The following is a 24,453-nucleotide window of genomic DNA, read 5'->3' as shown; positions in this document are numbered from 1 at the left end:
CATTAAGTTCGAAATCTTAAATATTGTCTTCCAAAATAATAATATATTTCATAAATGTTTCCTACCGTCATGCCGATAAATACAACTTTTTGGTACCGGTCAGCGGTAAAAAGTTAAGTATTTCCTATAGAGGCCATGAAATAGCTCATAACATGTTTTGTACTTTTTCATACCAGATTCGTTCACCATGTTCCAGCGGAGTTTGTAGTTTGTTTTATCCTCGTAGAACATGTCGTATGGTGGCATGCATTCCCTCGCAAAATAATTCAGTGGACTGTAGCATAGCTCTGTAAAATATAAAAACATTATTGGGTTTGAGTAGTCGTTGTCCTTATCATACTGAGACAGTCTTGATTTCTTGTAGAGGAAAGGCTCTACATAAAGATACAAAAAAATCTAAAATTTATATATTTTTACATGACTAAATACTGTAAACAGGACTATTTGCGGAGCGCGTTTTTTTTTCGCCCTTCTACCTACGAAAACAGTTTTGTACTGATTTAACTTTGACCAGACATACTTGTGTATTAAAGAGATAATTTGGTAGATTGGAATTCGATCAGTCTTAAATTCGCCCGCTGACAACGAAGGCGAAAGAAGATACTGTATCAGTAATAGTTTATAGCTTTACAAATCATATCTAAAAATATCAGGTAGATCTGATGGTAATTTTTGGCCGTCTTGTCCCGTTTTTCAACAATACAGAGACATTTTTATACAACAGAAAATAGAAAGGTAAGGAGAAAAATAGACAAAACATAAAGTATGTCTTCTTTTCTCTAACCATGATTTTTTTCAGACCTGAAGCATGGTTCAAACAAATTTTACCATCTTCGCTAGCAAAGGGTTTATGATCCACTCTTCTTCTCGTGGAGATGGTAAGCCCTTGGCTAGCGAAGGTAACAGTTTACTCACCTGGTGTTATTCTGAGCTGACGTAACCTGGCCCCGCCCACTAAGATGCTTTGTTTGTCAATGATGAGTTTGTCTACCACCGGGTCACCATTATAGAACTTGTTGTTGTACAGGCCTTGAAGGAGGGCGTTCTCCGACCAGTTCCAAAACTGAGTTCGAGAGTCAATCTGTTGATTAACAAGTACTACTTTTAAAACAAAGTATATTGCTACTAAAAAAGATCGAGTCGATCTAAAATTAAGAAGACTCATTTATCATTTAAAATAAAGTTTGTCAATACATAAATCACCGGGAGAAATGGTCTCAAACAGAGTGTAATTTAAAGCCAAGAAATATGAGTTTTTCAAACAATTGAACACATTAGTAATGCTTTTTTCTTTTTTAAGTCATAAAACCATGGAGGGTATACGATTAAAAACGACTAGCATGTTTACAATTTTGATAATGACTGCAAAAATAACAATTTTGTACCAAACAAAACCGAAGTACTGAAAGCCGGGCTCTTTTGGTGTGTCTTTATGCATATTGTGTGGTAAAGACTGAAATTAATTTCTCTCTCTCTCTCTCTCTCTCTCTCTCTCTCTCTCAAAACGTGGCTAAAAACAAACGGGAGGATCCTTAGAAAGTAGTTTCCTCCAACTGAATTTTAAAAACAAATGCATGCTTTACATTTTCTATTGTTTGTCACTTATTAAAAATTAATGTTGAGGGACACACATCTTTTTATGTTTTAACTGTCTACTTACATCAACAAACTTAACAGTATTGTTTCCAATGGCACTGGCAAAGGTTCCAGCGTTCAGTACATTTTCATAGTTCTGGAACTGCGTGAACGACCATGGGTCTCTGTTTGCGTACGCTATTGTCAGGACAATATACAGAAACACCATACAGATGGCTATTTCCTTCAGCATGGCGAACATCTGAAGTTCTTTCTGTCTGTAAATTTATAAATATGAACATTGCAATTATGATATTTTCTTAAATTGAGCATGTGCATATTTAATATAAACGAATGTAATAAGCATAAGTACTTCGTTACGGAAGGTTCAAATCGATAGTATTAACAATTAAAAGTGCAGCATTAGAATCAATACAGCCAAGAATCACCGTGAAAGTATTTTAAATAATTGGAATCAATTTACTTTTCTTGATGATCAATGTATTAAAGATAGTTGCAAATGTATTTTGTTTGATTTGATTTGATTGCATGAACAATTATTAAAATTCGTTTTTTGAAAAAAAGATACCCTATAAATTAAACAAAAATTAAGATACCATGAATTATTACAATTACAGAGCACGTACCTTTCCTCTCGAATTGCTTTCAAGAAATCAAGTTCTGGAGGCAAAGTCGCCTGGATCTTTCTCTGTTCTAACATCCGCATCTTCTGCGGGTCTTCAAGATCCTTCTCTGTCAGATGATCATGTAGATACTCCTCGTCTTTGCTGAGGTCTGGCTTAAGGTGATCATCCTCATCGTCCTGGGCTTCTGGTTTCTTGATTACCAGGGCATAGAAGATGGCAAAAATAATGACCTTGATTGGCTGGGAGAATAGGATGGATTCAAACAGCGACATGATGAACCCAATTAACCAGCTGACAGACTTGTTGAGACCAAACACACCTCCGAACTCTACCGCAAAGTAGAAAGCCACCATTACAGTTATGAAAGACAGAACATATCCGATGTATATGGACCACCAGGGCAACTTTTTTTTGCTTTTCTTTGCGTTGTCTTTTTCAGATGCGACCACCTGTACATGATGAGAGAATTCTGTCTGCGTTTTGTTAATGGATTGGTCTTCTTTAGTTATCGGATCTTGGCTCATCACAATCTTTTTCTCGTCTCCACTTGCCAGAAATCCTTCCTGCTGTTTCAATTCCAGTTCGACAAAATCAGGGTTCAGCTCCGACTTTTCTCTCATTAGACTTGTCTCAGTGCCTTCTCTATCCAAAGCCTTCTGTTCGTCTGTTATCTCGTCGATTGCTTTATCGTTTGTGCTTTTGATGCTTTGCTGGTCAGAATCTTTACCAGTCTTGGCCTTATCAGCTACAATATTGGGCTTGAACTTGTTCTTCTTTTCAGGCCTTGGCCTAGCGTTGCGGAATATAAGGACAATGATAAAATTGATTGGGAAACTCATAATCCCGCTCATGATTCCAATGTAAACGCCAGTCAGAGAGAGGCTCACTGGACCCATCTTAAACTCTGTCGGGGAAGGGTTGGTGTCAGTTTGATACCAGGCCAAGCTTACAACCATGGTGGTGAAAAGGAGCGTCAGACAGCACGTGAGACGTTGGACGCGCGTGAAGTTACTCCTAGCTGGCCGTTGGAATATAGAGAACCATAGATGTCCATCTGCCAAGTTGTGTTTTGTTTTTTGCCAAAATAGGTAGTTGAAGCTTGTTAGCTCAGCCTTACCGGCAACTGGAACCATTCTGTCAATCTAAAACGCATTCATTTGTTTTAATTATTAACTGCAGGGTAACAAACAATGGAAAACAAAAATATAAATAATTTTAAAACCAAGTTTAACTTGTGATCGCAAAGACTGCATTTGATTTAACTGTAAGCAGCATTAAATATTTACGCTATTAAGTGAATGTTGAAAATAGGAACTAAAATGTGTTTTAGACGAGATATATTTGCGATTACAAAGTTCTTGATCATCTCGCAAAATTTCAAAAACTCGCGCCCGAATAACTGTTTACAATAATTCATCGAGGAATTTTCCTGAATGCGAATACGAGTGTACAGTAATCTAACTGATGCATATTGTGACCTACCATTCCGTCTTCGTCATCCACTGACAGCCATTGCTCACAGATGAAGAAATATTTGTCTCCAGTTTGTAGATCCTGAACTTGCAGGCGACTGAAATACCACGAGGGACTAGATCCCGTGTTATCATGCCAGATTCTGAAGAAACATTGAAATGAACATATTCAAAAGAGTAAGTAAGTAATTATTGAACATCATTCACTGTTTACAAAGGTTCCAAATCGTGTAAACGAATGCTTTGTTTTTATTAATGCATTGGGAACATCAACTTTCGTTGAATTTGCAAAAGGCACAATTTTGATAAAATATGCATGTAAATTGTTGGATAACCTTACTAAAGATAATATTTTTATATTAATTCAATGGCAATCGCTTCTCAAAAATACAATTATTATTACGTTTATGTATTCCAAGAAAATGAATGGATCCGCTGAACAACAAAATCAACTAAATTGGTGTTCAACTAAATATGCTTAAGCTACTGTATTTTGCTACCTATCTTACCGTACGTGGGTGAGTTTTCCCAGTGATTTTGGCGTCGCCATGATGAATCCATCACAGTTGGAGCGTTGGAGCACGGGGCGTTTGTCATCGGCGAGGTATCGCGGGGGTGTCTCGGCCTTTTCTCCGGTTAATATAAAGGACACGTTTGCAGTTGTTCCTAGGAAGATAAAATATGCACTATTTATGACGTTGTTGGAGGCACTTATTATTAAGCATATACGTATATGCATGGACGTTTGGATAGAATTAACATTAATTTTTCCCATTTGATGTTTGTTTTATACTAGAAAAAAAAACCCTTACTTTATTGATTGAACTAAATCTAAATACATTGTATATATCATATTTTGGCGGCTTTATCCTTAAAACCCCTTTTTTCTATATATAGATATTCACTATTTTTGTCCAGATATTTCTCAACTGAAACATGGTAGTGTGAACCATACTTTGAAATAGTAAAACAATGAATCCTGGCTACGGTAAATATTGATTTATCACCATATCAATGGTGGGGATTTACCAGAGTCCTTCCGTGATCCTGTAAAGACAGTCATCTCATACAAGTACTTGTCCCTCGGGTCATTGTCGGGCAAGGGAGATGATCCAGCCTATAAAAAGCAATTATTAAGGTTTTGTGATTTTGTTACAGGCATTAATGTTAAAACGAGTTGGATTAGCTTTCTTACTATCATTTCTCTTGAGTCTTATAATAAGAATTAAGCTATAGAAAAATTAATTCCTTGCTACTAAGGCCCGCCTACATCTCATTTATAATTGCGTGTTGCTAATTTTTATCTGTTGATGAAAGAAATAAAATTTCTCTGGTGCGTTTACGAGTTGCGGATAAAAATCCAATAGAAGGACCGCAATTTTGATACTCAATGCAGTAAAATGCTTGATTGTATAAGAGAACATAATTGCAATTATCCAAAATATATTTTAAGAATTGCAAATGATCGTTAAATCTAGTTAAGAAACACTGTGTTCACGTTAAGGTCGCAACATGGATGATTTTAGTTAAGATATGAAGAGGAGCATTGTGTAACTTAAAATGCATATAAAGAGTAAATATTGCAGGTTGTACTATACTTATTACTTCATATCTAATCATTCTTTAACAAATGCCTCCCTCAAACCTCATGGCTTGATGTGACCTGACGAACATGATGATTTTTCTTTAATTTGAGCTAATATATCTAAGACAGACACATTTACTGCAAGGTAACTATTCAAAATGTGCATTGAAACACTGCTTTTTCTGCATCATGTAAATAATTGTAGCTTTAAAAATTAAAGAAAAATGCCGCATCTTTTTTTGAAAATATTGGTATGAGTACGAAGTAATTACTTTTTATGGTCTAGTCAAAGATAACATCTTCTGAAAGAATAGAATCTTCTTTCATTGTTGGCAATTTCATATCAATTTTGTTTTGGTTAAACTACAAGAGCATTTTTTTATTTAGTTAACTTTAAAAACTATTTAAATAAAAGTAACTGACAAAAGATACCTAGTAAATTGAGTTTGAATCATTGATATAAAAATTGAGGCCATACCATGACTTTATCCAGTAGATCTCTCTTTCTAGCCCAGATCACCATCAGCACGTACAAACACATCAGAGACACCATCGTGGCGAAAATCACGGGGTTCTCATCCAGCTTGGCGAATCCGGAGTCATTAAGGTTGATAGTGTTCATCGGAACAGTTAACCCGGCTCCAAAAGCGGTCAAATGGTTACAGAGACAGTGGACTCTGTAAGGTTTGGTCAGAGGCCCCACCTTAAGCAAAAAAAAAAGTAAAGGTGTTGCCCACAAGGTACTGTAAGCATGCTCTTATTCAGGTGATATAAATTTATGCAAAATTACAGAACTATCTCTGCTTGCAGATTGTCTATTTTTTGTTCAATCAATCGTTTTTTGGTTTTTTTTGTATGCATTTAAAGGAACTTAAGAAGATGCCTATATTCTATTGATATAAAGATGGAATTACATACATGATAATATGTTAGTGCTAAAAAGTTATTTATTAAAAAACTGTTTTTAATTTGTCCATCAATTTTAATGTCCAAACATTTGTGGTGTAATATACAGTTCATAAAATGCATGAACAGTTAACTTGTTTCTGATATACCCGTATTCCTGCACAAGTGCATGAATTATAGGGTATCTAGTTTGTGGTAATCGTAACAATATTGTACAGAATGCATATAAAAAAGAAAATGTATAATTATATAACATCCCTCCATAATCCGTAAACATGCATATACAATATCTTTCCAATATTCACAAAGATTTTTAAAACCAACAAAATAAATACAATTGAAAACAGTAATGCGCAAACAAACGTTTAATGATGTTATAACTTACAAAGCATCCTTCTGTTGTCCAGATGCTCCTAGCTCTGTCTCGCCAAACACACGACGCACTGTAGAAGGAAATTTTGTACACTGCTGGCATAAAGGTGCCTGGTGGTGGCCACACATTGGTTCTGCCGTTGCGGCCGTTGTTGTCCCTTTCATTTTTGTCGTCATCAGCTGTTGATGGTTAAGAATAAACTTTGAGAGCACGTGAAACAACTTTAATTAAGAAGGGTGGTAGCAAGAGTGTTTCCACACTAACTGTTGTAAAGATTGGCAACATGTCCGGAAACCTTACATTCGAGGCAGTTACATGTATAGCACGAGTGTTTTCACAGCAACAGTGTACAGTACAGACAAACGTTGAAACCATGTGAACAAACCAAAGAAAAGAAAACGGATATTTAACACTGTAAAAATTCTGTCATATCCAAACAAAAAGGGATGCTAGCAACAATAAGCTGTGGAGTAAGTCTCAAATAGACTCATGTCATAATCTTTATACAAGAAGAGGTATATGTACAATTCTGAATTTTTTTCATATGTTTCTCAACCATGAAATGTTTTTAACCATTTAAGTGGTACGTGTTTAAAACCAGCCAGTATGATACAATAAGTACCGTAATAAAATACCCGCAAATACAGCATTAGAAAATCACATTTTGAAAGAAATTTTTGGAAATGAAATTCATTGAGAATAGCTTTCTTTCTTATTTGGGATTTTATTTCTGTTGTTTTGAATACAAATCAAAGTACTTAAAGTACTGAGAGACGGAGGCATCATTGCGGAGGAAATTAATCTAATAATTCCAAGTATTGAAGTACCGACGGGAGTTGATTTCATCGATTGATATTTATCTTATAATCAACGATATGTAATTTCGCATGCAAAGTAGTTTCTAATCCGTAATTGAATAACGCATATTTTCATGATATGAATTTTCGGGCTTTTCCAACAATTTTAAGAATTCTAGGAAAACATCATATAAATTATGTTGCGTAGTATTTTAAGATAGAATAAATTTTATCAAACAATGTATCAGTAATGTAAATAGTTCTGGAAAATTATATGGATCCAAGCAATATTCAACTATAATAATATTTAATGCTTCAGAATGCATTACATCAAATTTATCATTTTTTTTTTTCGAAAACAAGGACTTTTCTGCGGCGATAATTTGTGGTTAGGTCCAAACACAGTTTCACTTCCGGTTTGCCAGGGTAACTGCAAAGGAGAGTTGATAAAAATCAACTCCCCAAAATAATAATGGATTTTTTTCTTCTTCAAATTTTAAGGTATAGAAGGTTTAGATTAAGAGTTTACAATACTAAATACTACAGGACAGAAACTAATTTGCTAACATATTCATGCTCTTGTATGGAATATGCAAAAACAAATCACAAACAAAAGACATATTTTGTTAGTTAGTACCATACCTAATGATTCACAATATATACTAAAATTTATGATATATAATCAATAAAAACTTTTGAACAGTGAACTTTTTTCATATGAAAAAAAATCGTTCAAGCTTAAAAACCCCCTATTGTTACATGTAGGTAATACATGCATGATCTCAATCTCGCATATTTGTTGTTCCTTTTCTTTTGCAGAATGTACGATTCGATTGTAGAGAGTGATCAAATATATTTCTAAGCGTTTCAAAAAGTTATGGAGATGAAATATTTATATATAAGAGACGCTATCGCTCATTTTGCTCAAATTTACCGTTGATTTAATCATTTCAGGCGGTTCAAAAAGTAAATATTGCTAGCTCAACCTTTTGATCAACAGCTTAGCGCATCAACTGTAAACATTTCATCGTGACTTTCTGCAAGGGATAAAAAATTACGAATTTATACAGATTTTACGTGTATTGTAAACAAACTTTTAGAGATAGAAAAATAGTTAACACGCAATTGCAAGCTTTTTTTGCTGTAAAAAGATTCAACCTTTCAGTATATGAACGACTTCTATTCTTTTGTCTAACTATGTTTAAAAAGGGGAATATCCAAGATGAAGAGAATTCGCTGTAATATATCTTTAAAGCTAAATCTATAATAATATACCGCGGTAGATCTTGTAATACCCCGGACTTCACTTTTGAAAGAAAATATGTACATTCTGTCAAATGTTTTTACACTTTTTTCACGCGAAATTATCTTATCAGCTTGCAAAAACACACTCGTCTGACTTCCCAACTTACTTTGAAATCGACAGCGCTGGCCAGACAATGCAGGATTAATCAAGCTTCACAGCACGTGGCCTGGGTACTTAACCTATGCACACACTGAATGTGTGGGGGAGGGGGGTTGCGTCAAAGGGTGTAATCTGGATGTTTTATTTATTTGTTTCACTATCCTTATGGTAGGTTTAGAATGCATGCCAAGTAAAACTAAACTAAAATGTGCCAAACTACGATCACGGTTGTCTGTACTTCATTGGGGGAATACTCAAGTTCACATAGAAGTGGTTCAACTTGTTGAATAATCATTTTATTGGATCGATGCCGGGGGCGGGAGTGTAGCTATACATAAAACGATATACCGGTATCTCCGCAGGAGATTAATTAATAATGTGCAAGTAATATACGACACAGACTAAGAACCACGCCGTGTTTATCCATTGAATCTCATAATTGCTCAATATTTCGGTCAACACAAGATGGTTCTTGAGGAATCCTCAATATTTGACGTCACGGACAGGAAGCTGTATAAAAAGTATAAATAGCCACTAAACGATTACACACCATTGCTATTCTTAAACTCATGCATATTCACTTGGAATTTGACATATGGACTAAAATTTTCGAGAGAAATTATGTTTATTTATCGCAATATGTATATTTTTATTTATTGTAATTGCAAATAAGATATTTATCTCAATAATAATATTGAAATATGAATCCCATACGAATATTGCAATTTTTGCCGCTAGGTGGTGTCCGTCAAATCCACTATCGACGTCACATGTGAGCTGACCGGTAGCAATAGAGGAGGCTCAAAGAGCCTCCGTCTTAAAATATCATTTGCGTATTTTTGGTTTAAATATCGCAATTTTTATGGATTGTTTATTTAGTTATTAAGTGGTTTTTGATTCTGTTTGGTTTGTACATTTTTAGGTTGGTAGTTTTATACGGTGACTAAACAAATTCAATAAAGTATTCTGGAGTTTGAATTAACCCTTGATGTATCATATATCAACGAAAAAATTGCTATTCAATTAACATTGAACAAAGATGGCGCAACACGGTATTCCAAAATAAGTATTATCTCCATGTAAATAAAAAAGTCAAATGAATTACACTACGCTGATATCCATAAAAAATAAACGTACAAACAGGAGCCGATATTGTTGTTCCTAATTTCAGCAAATTTTCCTCCAGCTGACTGATTGGCTCCTTGTTGACGCCTTTGTTTTCATTCGAATTCCCTTGTCCGTTGTTGTCTTCTTGTCCTCTTTTTCGTCTTCTTCTTCTATTGACTGTCGGGGTTTCCGTGGTATTTGAGGCCAGGTTGGATGAAAAGTCTTCTGGCATGGCCTCGGCTTTAATTTGTTTGAAAGTTTTATGCTTGATGGCGATGTAGAATTCAGTGGTTTCATTCCTTTAAGAGAATGTGCACAATTAAATAAAACAAATGAGTTCCCTATTATAATATGACGTTATTCCGGAACAGGAACCAAGAAAACTAAAATAAATATTTTTACTGAGGGCGAAATAATTGCTTTAAACACAATTATAATGGAGAATAAAGTATGAAATATATCTAAAATACTTAGTATAATTAAACTAACTTTACAAAAGCGAATCAACTGTTATTGTTTTATAATCATTGACTTCAATAAAAAGAAATACAAATCGTAATATGCATAGAACAAATATAAGCGTGCTTGATATAATCATGTTTTACTGTAAACCTTTTCATACAAACAAGAGGTCATAAATATGGTACATACTAAATTTTAAAAAGTATAATCTATTTCATTTATTTTTCTTACAGACTTAGTTCATCATTGGAGAACAAGCACGTGTTCCAATCTGGAACATCCGGAAGGTAGTTGGATCGTGGCAGGGACGTGTCGTTCTCATACGTCAGGGCGTCCATGTAATCTAACATGGATAAGAACTCATTGATAGTTTTCGGTAAGGTGCAGTTATAATCGTGGTCGGCAGGAGTCGGGTGACCGCCTTTTCTACAATAAGAAATGAGCAAGATGTACATTTATGATACCTTTCATTTGATTAAAGTTACTCTGCATAGTGTTTAGTTTTATATATCATGTTGTACTTATTTAATTTTACACTTTGATTCAGTAATGTTTGACTTGCTTAATTGTACGCATGTCAGATCGATTTGTCAGATAAATTTTCTGCAAATGATTTTTAAAGACGCTCCATGATCGTGACCATTTCAATTCATCCCAGTCTCCTTAACTGGCAACACTTATTATCATTCAGGCAGTGTTGGTTTTAGACTAATTTTATCTCTAGGTTTTCTATGAAACGCAACCAGTTGATTACATTGCGTTCTGGTCTGTCCATTTAAGTCTCCATAGCTGTTTTCCACTGATTTATATGCCATTAATCATTGACTTGTTCAACATAAAAACTTGTTAATGGAGCTTAAATAGAGATTTGATTGATAGATGATGAATCATTTTCCTGTCCCATATACCTCCCTACAAGACTCGATACCTTCATCGTATGGGATATTATGTGACATCCACAGCAACTAGAAGGATATGGTATGGCAGGCCAAACCGTCGATCTAATAAATGTAGTGTCATGCATTCATGCTGTTGATTCCAATATTGAGAAGCTCCTTGCCAATCATCTCGGACATCAATTTTAATTAGCATAATTTACCCAATCAGGCGTGAAGTCGACAATCGATTGATTACTCAAGAACAATCAATCGACTTACACCACACCCAACTCTGACACAAAACTGCACAAAATGTAAGTTTAATTTCTTATATAATCCTATAATTCGTAGTGTTTGTTCTAGTGCTTAATTTTGTTTACCTTGATTTCATTATATTTAATTTGTTCTTTTGGCCTGAGAAAGGGACTGGCTGTCTTGAAAATTTTACAATTTCACTTGTTCGTGTCTTTCATTCAAACCATATTTAAAAGTTTAAATCAAGGGGGAATTTGGCTTCAAATTTACTTTATATTTATAAAAATGTAGAGGATCCAGATAAAAGAATTTTGATTAGGCAAAAAAAAAAATATGTGTGTTTCCTATTTCATCAAATTTTAAAATAGGGTAGGTAGGTCGTTTTTTTTTGTGTTTTTTTTTTGTGTTTTTTTTTGTGTTTTTTTTTTGGTGTTTTTTTTAAAATGAGCTTTTCAGTTTTCCCATTTCCTAGCATATGATTTTTCTATACAATAAGAAAATGAATTTTACAGTTGGAGCAATCGTGGATAGAGACAACTGTTTCAGAATTAAAGCTTTCTTAAATCTAAGGTTTATTTGGAATGTATACGAAGATTTTATTTTCATGTAAATAGAAAATATAAATATGGAAGCCACTATAAATTAACAGATTATAATACTCATTACCACAAATATATCATTAATTGGTTATTAGTTCTATTTTCCTGGTCAACTGACATAACAGTAAACATTAATATCGTAACTGTAAGTGTTGAATTCAGAAACAGAGGAAATTCTGGTTGATCCGACGAGAGCCTTAGAATTAAATCTTTTCAATAATCCCCCCCCCCCCCAAAAAAATACATAATTAATGGTTTAAGACTAAATCTTAAAATTTCATTTGCAATTGAACTGCAGCATTTTAGAATCATATTTATAATGTGAATGATTGTTGGGCCTATTCAAAGACTTACGATGTCTGCAGTCTCCACACCCAGAAATATAAATAAAAACTTTGCCTCTGCTTTTTTCTTGTACATCTTTATATTAATTTTTAACATATCACTGCCCTATGAAACTATTTATTGCATTGATAATTTAGCTAAAATAACCAAGGATAACTTTCATCCATACTGACAATCTGCACTTAGAAATCTTTAAAACGCTTTGATGAGTGGTGTTTTCTATTGAATAGTTACAAGCGTTTTTTGATTTGTAAGACTCTATTGTTTAAACCAATTACAGTTGGTAATCTGGATTTGGAATAAAAGTGTTAAGGTCGGCGCATAAAAAATAGGGTCGGTCGGGAAACCGGAAACACACATATTTTTTTTTTGGCCTTATAAAAATACCATTCTGTGCACTGTCTACATATAAAGTTAATGACGCTTGTGTTCTGACAGGCGTGTTCGAAAAGCTTACTTTATAAAAACAAAGAATCGAGACGGCAGTTCCTCCATATAAAATGCATCAGCTCCGGTCGGTATTTCACTGTTAGTCTTATTCTTCTCCACTGTAGCGTTATCATCTCTAGACACTCCAGCCAGATAATCCAGCCAATCCAGATAATACTGGATGTCCTCTTTCTGCATGATCTGGTTGACCGTTATATCGAGGGAGCTGTTGGGCGCTACAGGAAGCATGTGGAGAACCGATCCCTCGTTCCAGCCTCTAGTCATGTTAATCACGTTTTCCACGGTGAGGTCGAAGTTTCTACGGTCCATGAAGATATCAAAGTACTGGGGCGTGTCCTTCATGTCAACCCCGTCATTGGTGTCGTTACGAAACCGTAACGACACAACGTCACTGGTAATTTTGGTGGAGGTTGAACCACTGGTGTTTGTCCATGTGAAAGGGTTATGAGGCATTCTTAACGCCTGTCAAAGATGAACAAAGCAATGTCAACATTTCACATATCACACCACATTATTCTAAAAGACTTGCGTAAGTAGAAAAATACAACTATCTTATAATTAGATTTCTCAGAATAAACGTCCTTTTTTGTGCATCATTTTGTTTTGGTTTTTAAAATAAAAAAAACATCATAAATCAGTCTTAACATATATATTTGCAGTCTAAAATTTAAAATTGAAAAGAGGTGACAAAATCAAAATAAATTTACCTCTGTTTCCACAAACCAAGTTGTTGCATTGCCTTCTTCGCCAAAGATAGCTTGTGTTTTGGGCAAGAGAACACCGCTAAGACCTCCCACTCCAAAGTTTGGATCTAAAATTCATAAAAATTGTTTATGCGAAGTAGGTTTCTTAAAAAGGGAAGGTTGCGTACTAAATAAAAATCACCATTATTTATTTATTCATTTATTTATTCCATCTACACAACAGCTTTTTGCCCAAACTTTGTTGTCATCTCCATCAACCAAATCATTCTAAATAGCACTTTTAACGATCCAAATGTAATTTTCAAATCTTTGACAAGATAAAATATAATGCATTTAAAAATTTCAAATATGGTGAAAAAGATCATTTAGGAAGATTGCTTTGAAATGCAGAATATTTTTAAGAATAAAGCACTCAATAAGATCACTTACTGTAGTTCATGTCTTTAGTTTCTGTTTTGGCCAGTGTCAGGTTCAGTTTGGGGGATTCCACCACGGCATTCTTTTCATTAACGACTTTATATTTCCCCAAAGTGTCGATGATATTGTTCAAAGACTGTTCAAGCCTGAGGAAAGTTGTTTCAGCCTGATATAAATATTTTGCATTGATGTAACTGTGAATTATTTCAAGATATGCATGCATAATACATGTTTAATTTTCATCAAACTGATCCATATACACCATATATATTTTAGAAGAGACAGGCCTCGACTTCTTTTTTTACAGAAAACAGTGTTACTCTCTTTCTCTTTTTTTCTCTCTCTTTATTTTATCTTTCTCTCTCTTTCTTCTATGTATATATACATTGTTTTTCTGGTTCAAAAGCTCGTCCTGCCGGGCCTTGATTTGTTCGGGAGACAGTGTGGTCATAGCCTGTGTCGTGGTGACCACGCCCCCCGCTGACGAGTCCATCATGTTAGCCAGCATCGTGCCTTCCTCTTCCGCCAGTTCAGCTGTCAGTCCAGCAGCATGCATAGTATTGCCTACGAAGAAGAAAAATATGTATGAAATGTTACGTACAAATTAAGAACTAAAAAGTTTGCAATTGTAATATTTTTTGAAACGTTCACGTTTATTTTATTCATCTTCTTTCTCTGTCCTCTCGCCAATAGAACCTAAGTTACAGAATGTTTATATACTGTAACGTATTCTGATTGGTTGTATAACATAGAGAAATAACTTGAATTGAATTATACTGTTTAAAATAAAGTAAATCATATGGCCTTCAATGAACAATGAAAAATATTTTCTCATAAAATAAAAAGAGGAGTTTTCGATTTTAATTTGCTATTAGGAGAGGATAGGCGGTCAACAACAAAATGTACAGATCTGTGGTTTTTTACAACTATAAATTTGCTTCCAAAATTCTGTTTTGAAAGTAAAATCCAGATGCTTTTACATAAAAACGCGAGTCTTCTTTTTAAAAGTTTATTTTTATTTTTTTTCATAATCGCGTGCAATCATTTAAAAAAGGAGTTATACCAAACAAAATCTATCTTTTAAAGCCTGTAGTCTCCCTCAGGGTAACAGTAGTACTGCTCTTTTGCAGGGCAAATTGACATAGTTTTATGACATATAACTAAAGACAATCGTTACGTTAAGATTATTGAACTGTCCATCAAGGAAACCATTAACAAAATATAGCAGTAGCAGCTCCACATTAATAGTAGAGGGGTATTAAATATCCTGACAAAAATATGAAAGTAGTAGAATTGGAGTGAGCACTACCAAAAAATATTAACTTTGGTTATAATTAAGAAGAACAAAGGAGATATAGACGACGGCTTGGCTTTATGGTCCTAGGAAGGAAATAGGCCATATATTGGAAGGTTTGACTTCATGGTCTTACCAATAACTGCTATGAGGTTGGATGTGGCGTCCTCTCTATCGTCTGCCGAGAGAGAGGACTGGTTCTTTAGTTTGACAACGTAGTCCTCCATAATACTGGCTGCATCCTCCTGTTTATAATACAAAAGGATTGAGAAAAGACATCTTTCTGATCATTAAATGAAGTGCTGCCTATTGCAGGTAGGTACAAATCTTTTCATCATTGATTGTTTGTCTGTCTTGCTTTTATTGCTAATAATTGGGGGGGGGGGGGGGGGGGCTGTAGGAGAAATGAAAATTTAGAGCTAATTGTCCCTCTGTTTTCAAACATTTACAATTGATAAATGTCTTTTTTAACGAACAGAAACTTGAAATTACCTGCGCCGTAGCGGTGAGCTCGTCTTCTTTCACTGACATTTGCGCCAGAGCGGCGGCCGTTCCTTGCATAGCTTCTACATTTGTTGGATTAATTCTCTTGAAACCGTTCATAAGTGTAGCCCGAGTCTGAAGAAATATCAAATTTACTCCATAAAAATCAATAGTAAGTTACACGTTAATTTTTTCAGTAACCTGCTGTTTTAATATTTGAGTTCGAATTTTGGAAAATTTATATCAAGATTCTGGTTCATTCTACGAGGGTAGTCACACATTATCATATCGAAGATTCATTAAGCAGAAAAAGGCAAAACATCTATGGTCAATTTTTACCTTTTTTGAAAAATTTTATTTAATTTCATTTAAACAAAATCGTGTTTGTCAAACACCAATCATAGCACCAACCGTTTTCAAAGTCTTATCTGAAAGACCATATAATTCATTGAGAACTTTCCTTTTATATACCGATTCTGTTTCCAGAACAACCATGAACCAAGCTAAAATAAACTTTGCTTTCAATTTAATATAATGCTGAAGTAAGAAATTTATTTTGAATGTTTTTGATTTGACTTCAGTGATCATCAGATATATAACCTGGATACGATGGTCTTTTTCTGCTGCTTGCTGAGCTAACATTTCTTGTTCCATGGCCAGACGCTCTGCTTCTGTCAGATTCTGAGTAACAGCAATGGAAGCTGTAAAGTGTATTTCAAATATTTATTTTTTCAAGTTATACGATGTTTAGTGTTAATATGCCAAATGCACAAGTAGAAATGGAATCTATTTTAATGGTTCTAAATGGTTTCAAATCACGTATAACATAAAACGGCGTGAATTCATAATAAGCTCGTTTGCTTCATTGTCGCAAACCAAACATTGTTGGTAGCGTGATTATTTCAAGCTTAAAGTTTCATTCTACAAATATTTATGATGAGGATAAGCTTACTAGTTGTCTCCACAATCTCAGCTGCCGACAGTGCCCCATCGGCCTCCTCATTTAGAAATTTGGCCAAAGTTAAAGACACGGGGGCTAATCTTATATCGGCCCCAATGAGGTATTTGTCAATCTGTCCACCAGGGTTAGTCGCGGTGGCGATAGTGTTCTTCACATCTGAAGGCTGTGCTGGATGAACCTTCGAACAAAGGAATAAAATTAAAATATATACAATCACAGTTGTTTATTCAGATAAGCAACTTTTACATAAAATTTATAAATACAATATATATTTTTCATAGTAAGATTCTCGAACAGGACTACTGTGATCACGATCAATTACACGGCACCAAACAAGTTGCAAAATCATGAATCTCATTTTCAGATTTAAATTTTTATTCAGAGGAGAACATACAACAACTTGGCAGGATCCGTTAGCATAAGCACCACTCCTGTCATAAGCTCTAGCGATCACATAAACAATGAAACTTTCTGACTCAAGACCGTCAGGGAATGGGTTTTCGAATCCTTCATTGTTGCTTTTTGCTGTAAAACAAAGAACAGAAATATTAATTTGGTATGCATATTTTTAATTCACCTAGAAACATCTCAGGTCTTTTTTGTTTCTCCTATCTTGTTTTTTTTTTGGTGGGTGCGGGAATCATTTTTTTTTTGTGGATTTCGTGACCATCTTTGATCAACGAAATTATATTCTCAACGTATTATGTTAAGGTGTCTTTAAGTCATTAGAAATACAAACTTGTCTCAAAACCACGTATCCTAGAACTGGTGGATGTTAATATATAATGCAAATTGGCCGCCATGAATTTGAACCCGTTTGTAATATCAGTGACACATACTAATATTGACATTTAGGGGTTTTTCTGCTATCAAAAAACATTTAAATTATATACATCGAGACTAATGTGTAATTAATGATATTCATGACAGAACATTTTTAATGGCTTCAATTTCTTTTTTAAGAAATGATTGCCTACATATCATCTCTGTTACTATTCCGGCTTTGGAATAAGCTACATGTTGCCGTCAATAAAATCCTTTTAATAAAACAAAATGTCGTTTCGATCAGAGGTCAGCCATTTTGTGATTATGTGTTATTCTATCATCACAGTATGTAGCACTTACTTCCTTCATAAAACCATGTAATGGGTCCATTTTCGTACAACTTGTAACCAAACTTGTACAGGCGCATCTGAGACCGGTCCTCGTAGTCATAGAAACCACTGGCCGACACGGAGAAGTTCGTTTCGTAAGCAGTTCCACTTTTGGGTGAAACTGACACAATTCCGGCGGTGGGTTTTTCATTGATTCTGAATTTTTTATCCGAAATACCTAAATTAAAAAAATAAAGTGGTTTTCTTTGACAATTATCTACAAAGTATAGCTCATATTACAGTGCGATTCGCTGGTCCCTCATTTCCAAGTGTACACGGAAAAGTAGGAACTATTTGATATGTGTTTAAACATAATACATACCACAGTGTGATTCGCTTATTCCCCACCACCAAGTTTGACAGAGAAGTAGGAACTATTATAATAATTTCAATTGTTTAAACATACCGCAGTTTGATTCGCTGGTCCCCCATCTCCAACTCTTCACAGAGAAGTAGTAGCTGTAGGAACCATTTTTGGTGAAGATTTCTACCACCGGGTCCACCGACATGTGTGGTCCCTCGGAGCCTGTGGTGGCCTTGTGGATCCACTGGGTATCCAAGATCAACCGTCTCCTTTTAAAGTGGTCCCTCACCCCCCATGGTACTCCGTAAAGTGACCATCTGAAAAATAATTTAATTTTTCGTTTAAGATGATCTGGGACACTTCGTTATTGTGACGTACTTCCTTTCGAAATAAGAAATGTTTAAGAAATGTTTTTTCCCAACCCTTATTACCTAACAACGTGGCGAAATGAGTTAGAGCTTAACAACGAATCTGTAAGTCGTAAAAATCACGCAGAGGCTTACCAAAAAATTGTTAAAACATTATATTGTCAAATGCTGTAAATTTTAAAATTCTAAGCCGATGAAAGTATTTTGTTTTCAGTAAACATGTACTGCTATCTACAATAATATACCAATAAGTGTCCCATTACACCTTAAGGATGCTATTTGATCAATATTTTGATCATCAGATCTTCATTAAAATTTTTAGCTAGGATATTTTTGGCTATAAACTACCAATTAGTAAAGAAAAAATCGAAATTTCAGGTTTAAAAGGTTAATACTTTCCTATCACTTTATACACAGCTTTTCGTCTCGAGGAGATTTTTATGGTCTTAAATTTGTTCAAATGATTAACCCATATTAACATAAAATATATCGTAATCAGCAACAGTAGGTGGCTACAAAGTTTAAATAATAAACATGAGAATAGGGCTAAAACTAGGCAACTGATTTTTTATATGAAACAAAAGGAATACTGTGTATAAGTAATTTATGTATTTCCTGGTGATTATTTTTTGTTATTTTGTGAGTATCCCTCACTTGAGTACCTCTCATTAACACCACACTGAACAAGAAACACAGTCATTATTCATTTCACTATGTCTAAGCCAAACCAAAAAATGATGTCCAGGAATAATATTTTAAAAAAACAAAAGACTTTTTAAAATATAATCTTATATGGCGACAACAACCCAGCTCTCCTAAAATATGAAGCAAAAGGGCTTTAAAGTTAAAAAGATTTTTACCTATAGAAGAAGAAAGCACCCCTGGTCCAGCCATCAATGGATGACTGCAGAGAATATCTGCTGGTGGGGTTCATCATTGGCCCACAATTTGTTACACACCTATAAATAACGATATATTGCTCGAAAAAAACCACGTATATTGCTATTTTAATCATACACAACAAGACATGGCATTTAATAAACACAAGACAAGATCTCCATTTTTTTTAGAATTAAATTTAGAAATACAATTTTCAGTTCAAATATCAGACTATAAATATAGGATATGTGTGTGGTGTAATCCTATATTTGCTTGATCAAAGTAGTTAAAATGTTGAGTATTTGATCATCATGCACCCGTTTAATCAAGCAAAAACTAATTACCCTGGTAGTATACGCCACACATTTGAGTTAGTATTTAAGATCCTCAAGGGCGATCTTGTTTTTAATACCATGGATAATTTCTCAGACACTTGTAATTTACAGTACAACACAATAACAGCTGAGAGGCTTATCAATTAATGTTCACAGCAAAGTTAGTCTAATCCCCTAATCATATAATTGTATTAAAATGTGTCGCTTTTAATTATTTAAATTGCTTATCCTCCCTTTGCTATTTACTTTAAATATCTTCTTAGATATAAAGAAGAATAGACAGCTTATAACAAATGAAAACTTTGTTATATACACGATTTCTTGTAAATACCTTCTTACTGTATAAAAGTGGACAGCATATCTTACTTGAGGTTGATCCGCGGTGGATTACCAATGGTAATAGACAACACCAGGTCATCTTCAGCCTGCCGATTGTCTTTTCTGACTATCATTCTAATGTCTACGTAGTCATCTTCGTACATTTCTCCTGTAAAGATCTTGGCAATTCCGCCTGATGCGTTCGCCAATTTTCCTGTAAATCGAATATACTCTGAACTCTAAATCAGTGTTTCTGAAATTCGTCTGAACTCTCTAGCGTTGAATTAAGCAATATATAGACAGATTTATTTCAGATCCTTTATGCTACCGGAGATATACTTACAAATTTTAATTGTTTCCATACGTTTTAAGGGTACAGTCTGAACACGTGATTTGTATTATTCTCGAACACGTAACTTGTATTATTCTCACCTGGTGAATCGAGCAAATCAATCTTTGAGCACCCGCGGTCAGCATCATCTTGGTATGTACAGTTGTGAGTAAAAGGCAAAATAGGGTCGAAATTGTCGTCGAAGGTTGGCCAGTCCTCACACAACCTTTTACAGAGCCAAATGAACTCCATGCCAGTTTTGTCTTCCGGTGACAAATCTGGATCAAAAGTCTCAACCATTCCATCAAGAATAAAAGGTAACTCACTTCCCCACTGAGCCTGAAGAAAGTCGCCACCTGCGATGTTGGCTATCAAAGGAGTTGGTACGATTCTCAGTCGGGTGGAATCGATGGAATACATCCCAATCAGTTCGTTCATACTGACATTCAATTCAAATCTGTACAGACCGTAATCTAAGATTCGAGGTTCAACGATCAGATACCTTGCGCCAATGGAGTACACATCTGCTCCTCCGAGATCAGTAATTTCAGTCTCATTTCTAAATTTTTCATTGATCTTAAAAACAGACCAGGAATAGTACGCCACCTTTGTTGATGTACAGTTGATGATGACATCAGAGTACACAGTGAGTTGTTCTGACCTCAGGACATTCCTCATCGTTGGGATGACAGAGTCACAGTTTGGAGGCTCGCAGACGTTTGGAGCTGTGAGGTTTACATACGGCCACCAACATGGTCCCTTTGTCACACCTGTGTTGTAAACAGCGGTCGTGTGGGACACGTAGTTCTTGCACTCTAAGGTCGCTTCGTATGTTCCTTCAGACATGAACATGTTGTACATCGTCACGTTGTAGTCGTCCGGGTTGGCTACTTTGATATCGTACCACGGATCAGAAGGATGGGAAATGAAAACTTTGTTCGGGTCGTTCAAGTACTTGCTCCATTCCGGAATACGCTTGCAGTAATAAGTATCCCCGAACATCAGGTAGCGACTTGGAAGAGATGTGTCGTCTTTAAAGTCAAAGAAGTAGCAAGCATCAGAACCAACAGTGCCTGGGAAAACCTGATACTCAAAAGTTGTGTTTTTAGATCGGGGATCATCGGTCGAAATTGCAATGTTGAAGCATCCTCTCTGAATTTTAACTGTGGTAGCAGCGTTGGCGTGATATCGTACAAATTTGTTCGTTGCGTTTAAAATAACATTATAGGTTACATCATCGGTGTATTCATGGTAAGCATTCTGATCATAGTAGATCGAGGATAATCCAGATCCCTCGCCAAAGTCCCAGTGATATGTGACATGAGACCCTCTGTCGTGTGAAGCCACGAACAGAACCTGATGTTCCAAAGCAAAGTAATTCTGGTTCGCACCTCCCCCAGCCTTTGTTATTCCCGTATCTGGGTCGTGATCGTAGACGGTTATTCGCAGGTTTACAATCCTTTCGTACAGATCGTGGAGGCAGGAATAGTTGACGTTGCTTACCAAGTTCCAGATATTTACGGTGACTGAGTAGTTTCCACCTCTCAAGTAGAAATGATGAAAAGGAAAAACTATTGCTTTTACGCCACCAAAGTTGTCATCGTAGAACGTTTTTGGCAGCTCCTGTGGAGGCGTTATTGTTCCATCGCCAAAATCAATAGTATAGGATGCGTTGGTAGGCCTATCTTTGCTGTTTTGAAACAATAGTTCAAAGTTTACTTTTGTGTTGTATGTTGTAGATTTTGGAGGACCAATAACATTTGCACAAACAATACATATAACTTCGAAACCGTCAACTGGAATTTGCACAATAATTGGTCCAAGAGATGGAGAGATTAGTTGGCTATTTATTGTATTGCTTCCCGATGCCCCAGCATGAAACACACCGACTTTGTCAAATTTGTGTGAAATACTCATAGAGTTGAAACGATCGCAGGTTGAGACATAAGACGGAGACCCATCACCGACCGTGATCATACACTCGGCACGAGAGCCCCACGACATGCTTACGACAAGCTGGGAGTTCGTTCTTATGGCGACATAAACGGGAGAAGGCGTAAAATCGAGGTCGTAGATTGGTTCATCTACATCTAGAATCAGTGGGAAATATTCAAAGTCGACGTAGTTAGAAATGTTTACGGAAACATTATATGTGCCAAACATAGTGTAGTCGTGGTAGAAGATTATCTCAAAGAAACCTTCTAATCGTGATGGGGCTGTGGCGACTACAGCAGGCATGGTGGTGGTGTTCGTGGATTCTGTCACAATGGAACTGTTACACAAAAGCTGATAATCTTCTCTAGACATTGGCGCAGTTGTGGTAGCATTGGTACTATTCGTAATCTCCACCCAAGACGAGTTAGAGGACTGTTGCAGAAGCTGGTACAACGCCACACAATCCAGTCCTGTTGTTGGCTCAACCGTCGGCGCCTCAGTTGTTATTACTGGAGGTTCTTCAAACAGGTCAGTTGTAGTGGTACTGTCGTTAAAATCTACGTAGTAGCTTGCATCCGTAGCCAGAGGAACACCGCCTAAGAAAGTCAATACGAATTTGACAGTTTCGACCCCTACAGGTTCAAGCCTCACCGGGGTTGTCATAAATACCTCCACGTTTTTCACTGGGTACTGGACAAATACGTTATGCATGCTGGTATGATAGTCAACAGGATTAACCACGGAGATGTTGACGCCGTAAATACCGGGCGCAAGAAAGATGTGAGAAAAACTATACCGCAGTGGGTTTATCAGCAAGTCTTGGTACAAGAACTCGAGAGGAGAACCATCAGCATACATAAAACTTGTGTTAAATCGAGAACAGTAGTCCATACCAACATCAAACGTCGTGTTCTCACCGACCGGCACAAAAGGTCGATCGTTTATGATGGACATGTTAGTTATCATAAAATCTATCCAAACACCTCTTTTGAAGGTATGAACAGGACTGACAAGATTAGTGATGTTTGCCTCTATGACAAAATATCCTGTCCAGTTATAATTTACTGTGTTGATAATGGCCACTCCATATCTAATAGCCCAGTCAAAATAAGAAGTGTTCAACATCGATCCGTTCATTACTACAGTTATTTCAGTATGAGTGCCAGTCCTGGTGATCATTGGAACCTCTCTGGCTTCACCGAAGGGAATAGGGTCAGTTTCGTTGATGAAAAAGTCCGAAATCGGGATTTGAACTGGAATGTCTAAAACAACGATCCTGTTGCCGAGAAGGTTGTAGGCTGTAAGGGTGAACGTGTACCAGTCTGGTTGTGTGTAGAAATAAGAGATATATCCTTCAGACCCTGTTAGCAATTAAATGATAAATCAAAGATGGTAGAATTTAGATAGGGATATCAATTATTATAGGAAATGCATAGTAAAACATAAAAAGCCTAATAGAGAAAGTTATAAATATAGAAGAATGAAGTCTTTTATGCATGACACTTTCGTCACAATTTACATATTACATGCACGATAGGAGATTGTTGTGCATTTAACGTGTACACTTTGATAAAATGAGACTTGGATTTTAAATTTGATCAATATAGTGTCTGAAACCCTAATTGATAAAATTTAAGATCAAGATTAGATTTATTATGACACAATTCATAAATAACATGCACAAATTGAATTCATACAGTGTAACGTATATATACGTTTATTTGAGCACTATAAATTATTGGAAAAACTTTAATTAACAATGTACAGTAATTGCTTATTTTCAAATTATGAAAAAAACCCCCAAAAACTGTTATGTACCGAAAGCTTCTGTACCATATGAGTGTCCAAATATTAATTGCCCATTTTACCTGATGAGGTTCCGTTACAAGTCGATGTACAGTTGAGTTCCCCTGAGATGACGGAACAGCTGTCATTCAAGTTGTTTTCATCACAGAGAAATCCGGTGAAGGGGTAGGTGTACAGGAACTCCACCCCGTCCCCCACCGATACATGGTAACTTACATTGGTACCTGGTGAATGCGGAAAGGATATTTATATTACTGCATACAGGGTTGTTTTCGCTCGGTAATTTTTTCACCCTTTTTCACATGCAG

The 24,453-nt window shown here is 35.6% G+C and overlaps 1 protein-coding gene across 1 annotated transcript in view; it reads right to left on the bottom strand.

The window, feature by feature from the left end:
* Positions 1–24,453, bottom strand: part of LOC105340501 (polycystin-1) — a 42,656-nt gene that overhangs the window by 5,077 nt on the left and 13,126 nt on the right. Inside the window, exons 9-34 of the mRNA XM_066072689.1 lie at positions 24,208–24,369; positions 20,506–23,700; positions 20,122–20,287; positions 19,402–19,500; positions 18,276–18,490; positions 17,841–18,047; positions 17,110–17,240; positions 16,707–16,893; positions 16,355–16,455; positions 15,764–15,889; positions 15,408–15,516; positions 14,363–14,541; positions 13,990–14,143; positions 13,564–13,667; positions 12,864–13,318; positions 10,561–10,755; positions 9,898–10,166; positions 6,571–6,737; positions 5,758–5,982; positions 4,724–4,811; positions 4,204–4,360; positions 3,705–3,837; positions 2,223–3,364; positions 1,661–1,853; positions 916–1,081; positions 174–287 (exon numbers count right to left, since the gene is read on the bottom strand). Coding sequence (XP_065928761.1) covers positions 174–287; positions 916–1,081; positions 1,661–1,853; positions 2,223–3,364; positions 3,705–3,837; positions 4,204–4,360; positions 4,724–4,811; positions 5,758–5,982; positions 6,571–6,737; positions 9,898–10,166; positions 10,561–10,755; positions 12,864–13,318; positions 13,564–13,667; positions 13,990–14,143; positions 14,363–14,541; positions 15,408–15,516; positions 15,764–15,889; positions 16,355–16,455; positions 16,707–16,893; positions 17,110–17,240; positions 17,841–18,047; positions 18,276–18,490; positions 19,402–19,500; positions 20,122–20,287; positions 20,506–23,700; positions 24,208–24,369 — 8,439 coding nt within the window. The remainder of the gene's footprint in view (positions 1–173; positions 288–915; positions 1,082–1,660; positions 1,854–2,222; positions 3,365–3,704; positions 3,838–4,203; positions 4,361–4,723; positions 4,812–5,757; positions 5,983–6,570; positions 6,738–9,897; positions 10,167–10,560; positions 10,756–12,863; positions 13,319–13,563; positions 13,668–13,989; positions 14,144–14,362; positions 14,542–15,407; positions 15,517–15,763; positions 15,890–16,354; positions 16,456–16,706; positions 16,894–17,109; positions 17,241–17,840; positions 18,048–18,275; positions 18,491–19,401; positions 19,501–20,121; positions 20,288–20,505; positions 23,701–24,207; positions 24,370–24,453) is intronic.

The sequence above is a fragment of the Magallana gigas genome, chromosome 10 (genome assembly GCF_963853765.1).
Source record: "Magallana gigas chromosome 10, xbMagGiga1.1, whole genome shotgun sequence".
Classification (NCBI taxonomy): domain Eukaryota; kingdom Metazoa; phylum Mollusca; class Bivalvia; order Ostreida; family Ostreidae; genus Magallana; species Magallana gigas.
The sequence above is the reverse complement of the archived record's forward strand: the minus strand, read 5'-3'. Positions and strand labels throughout refer to the sequence as shown.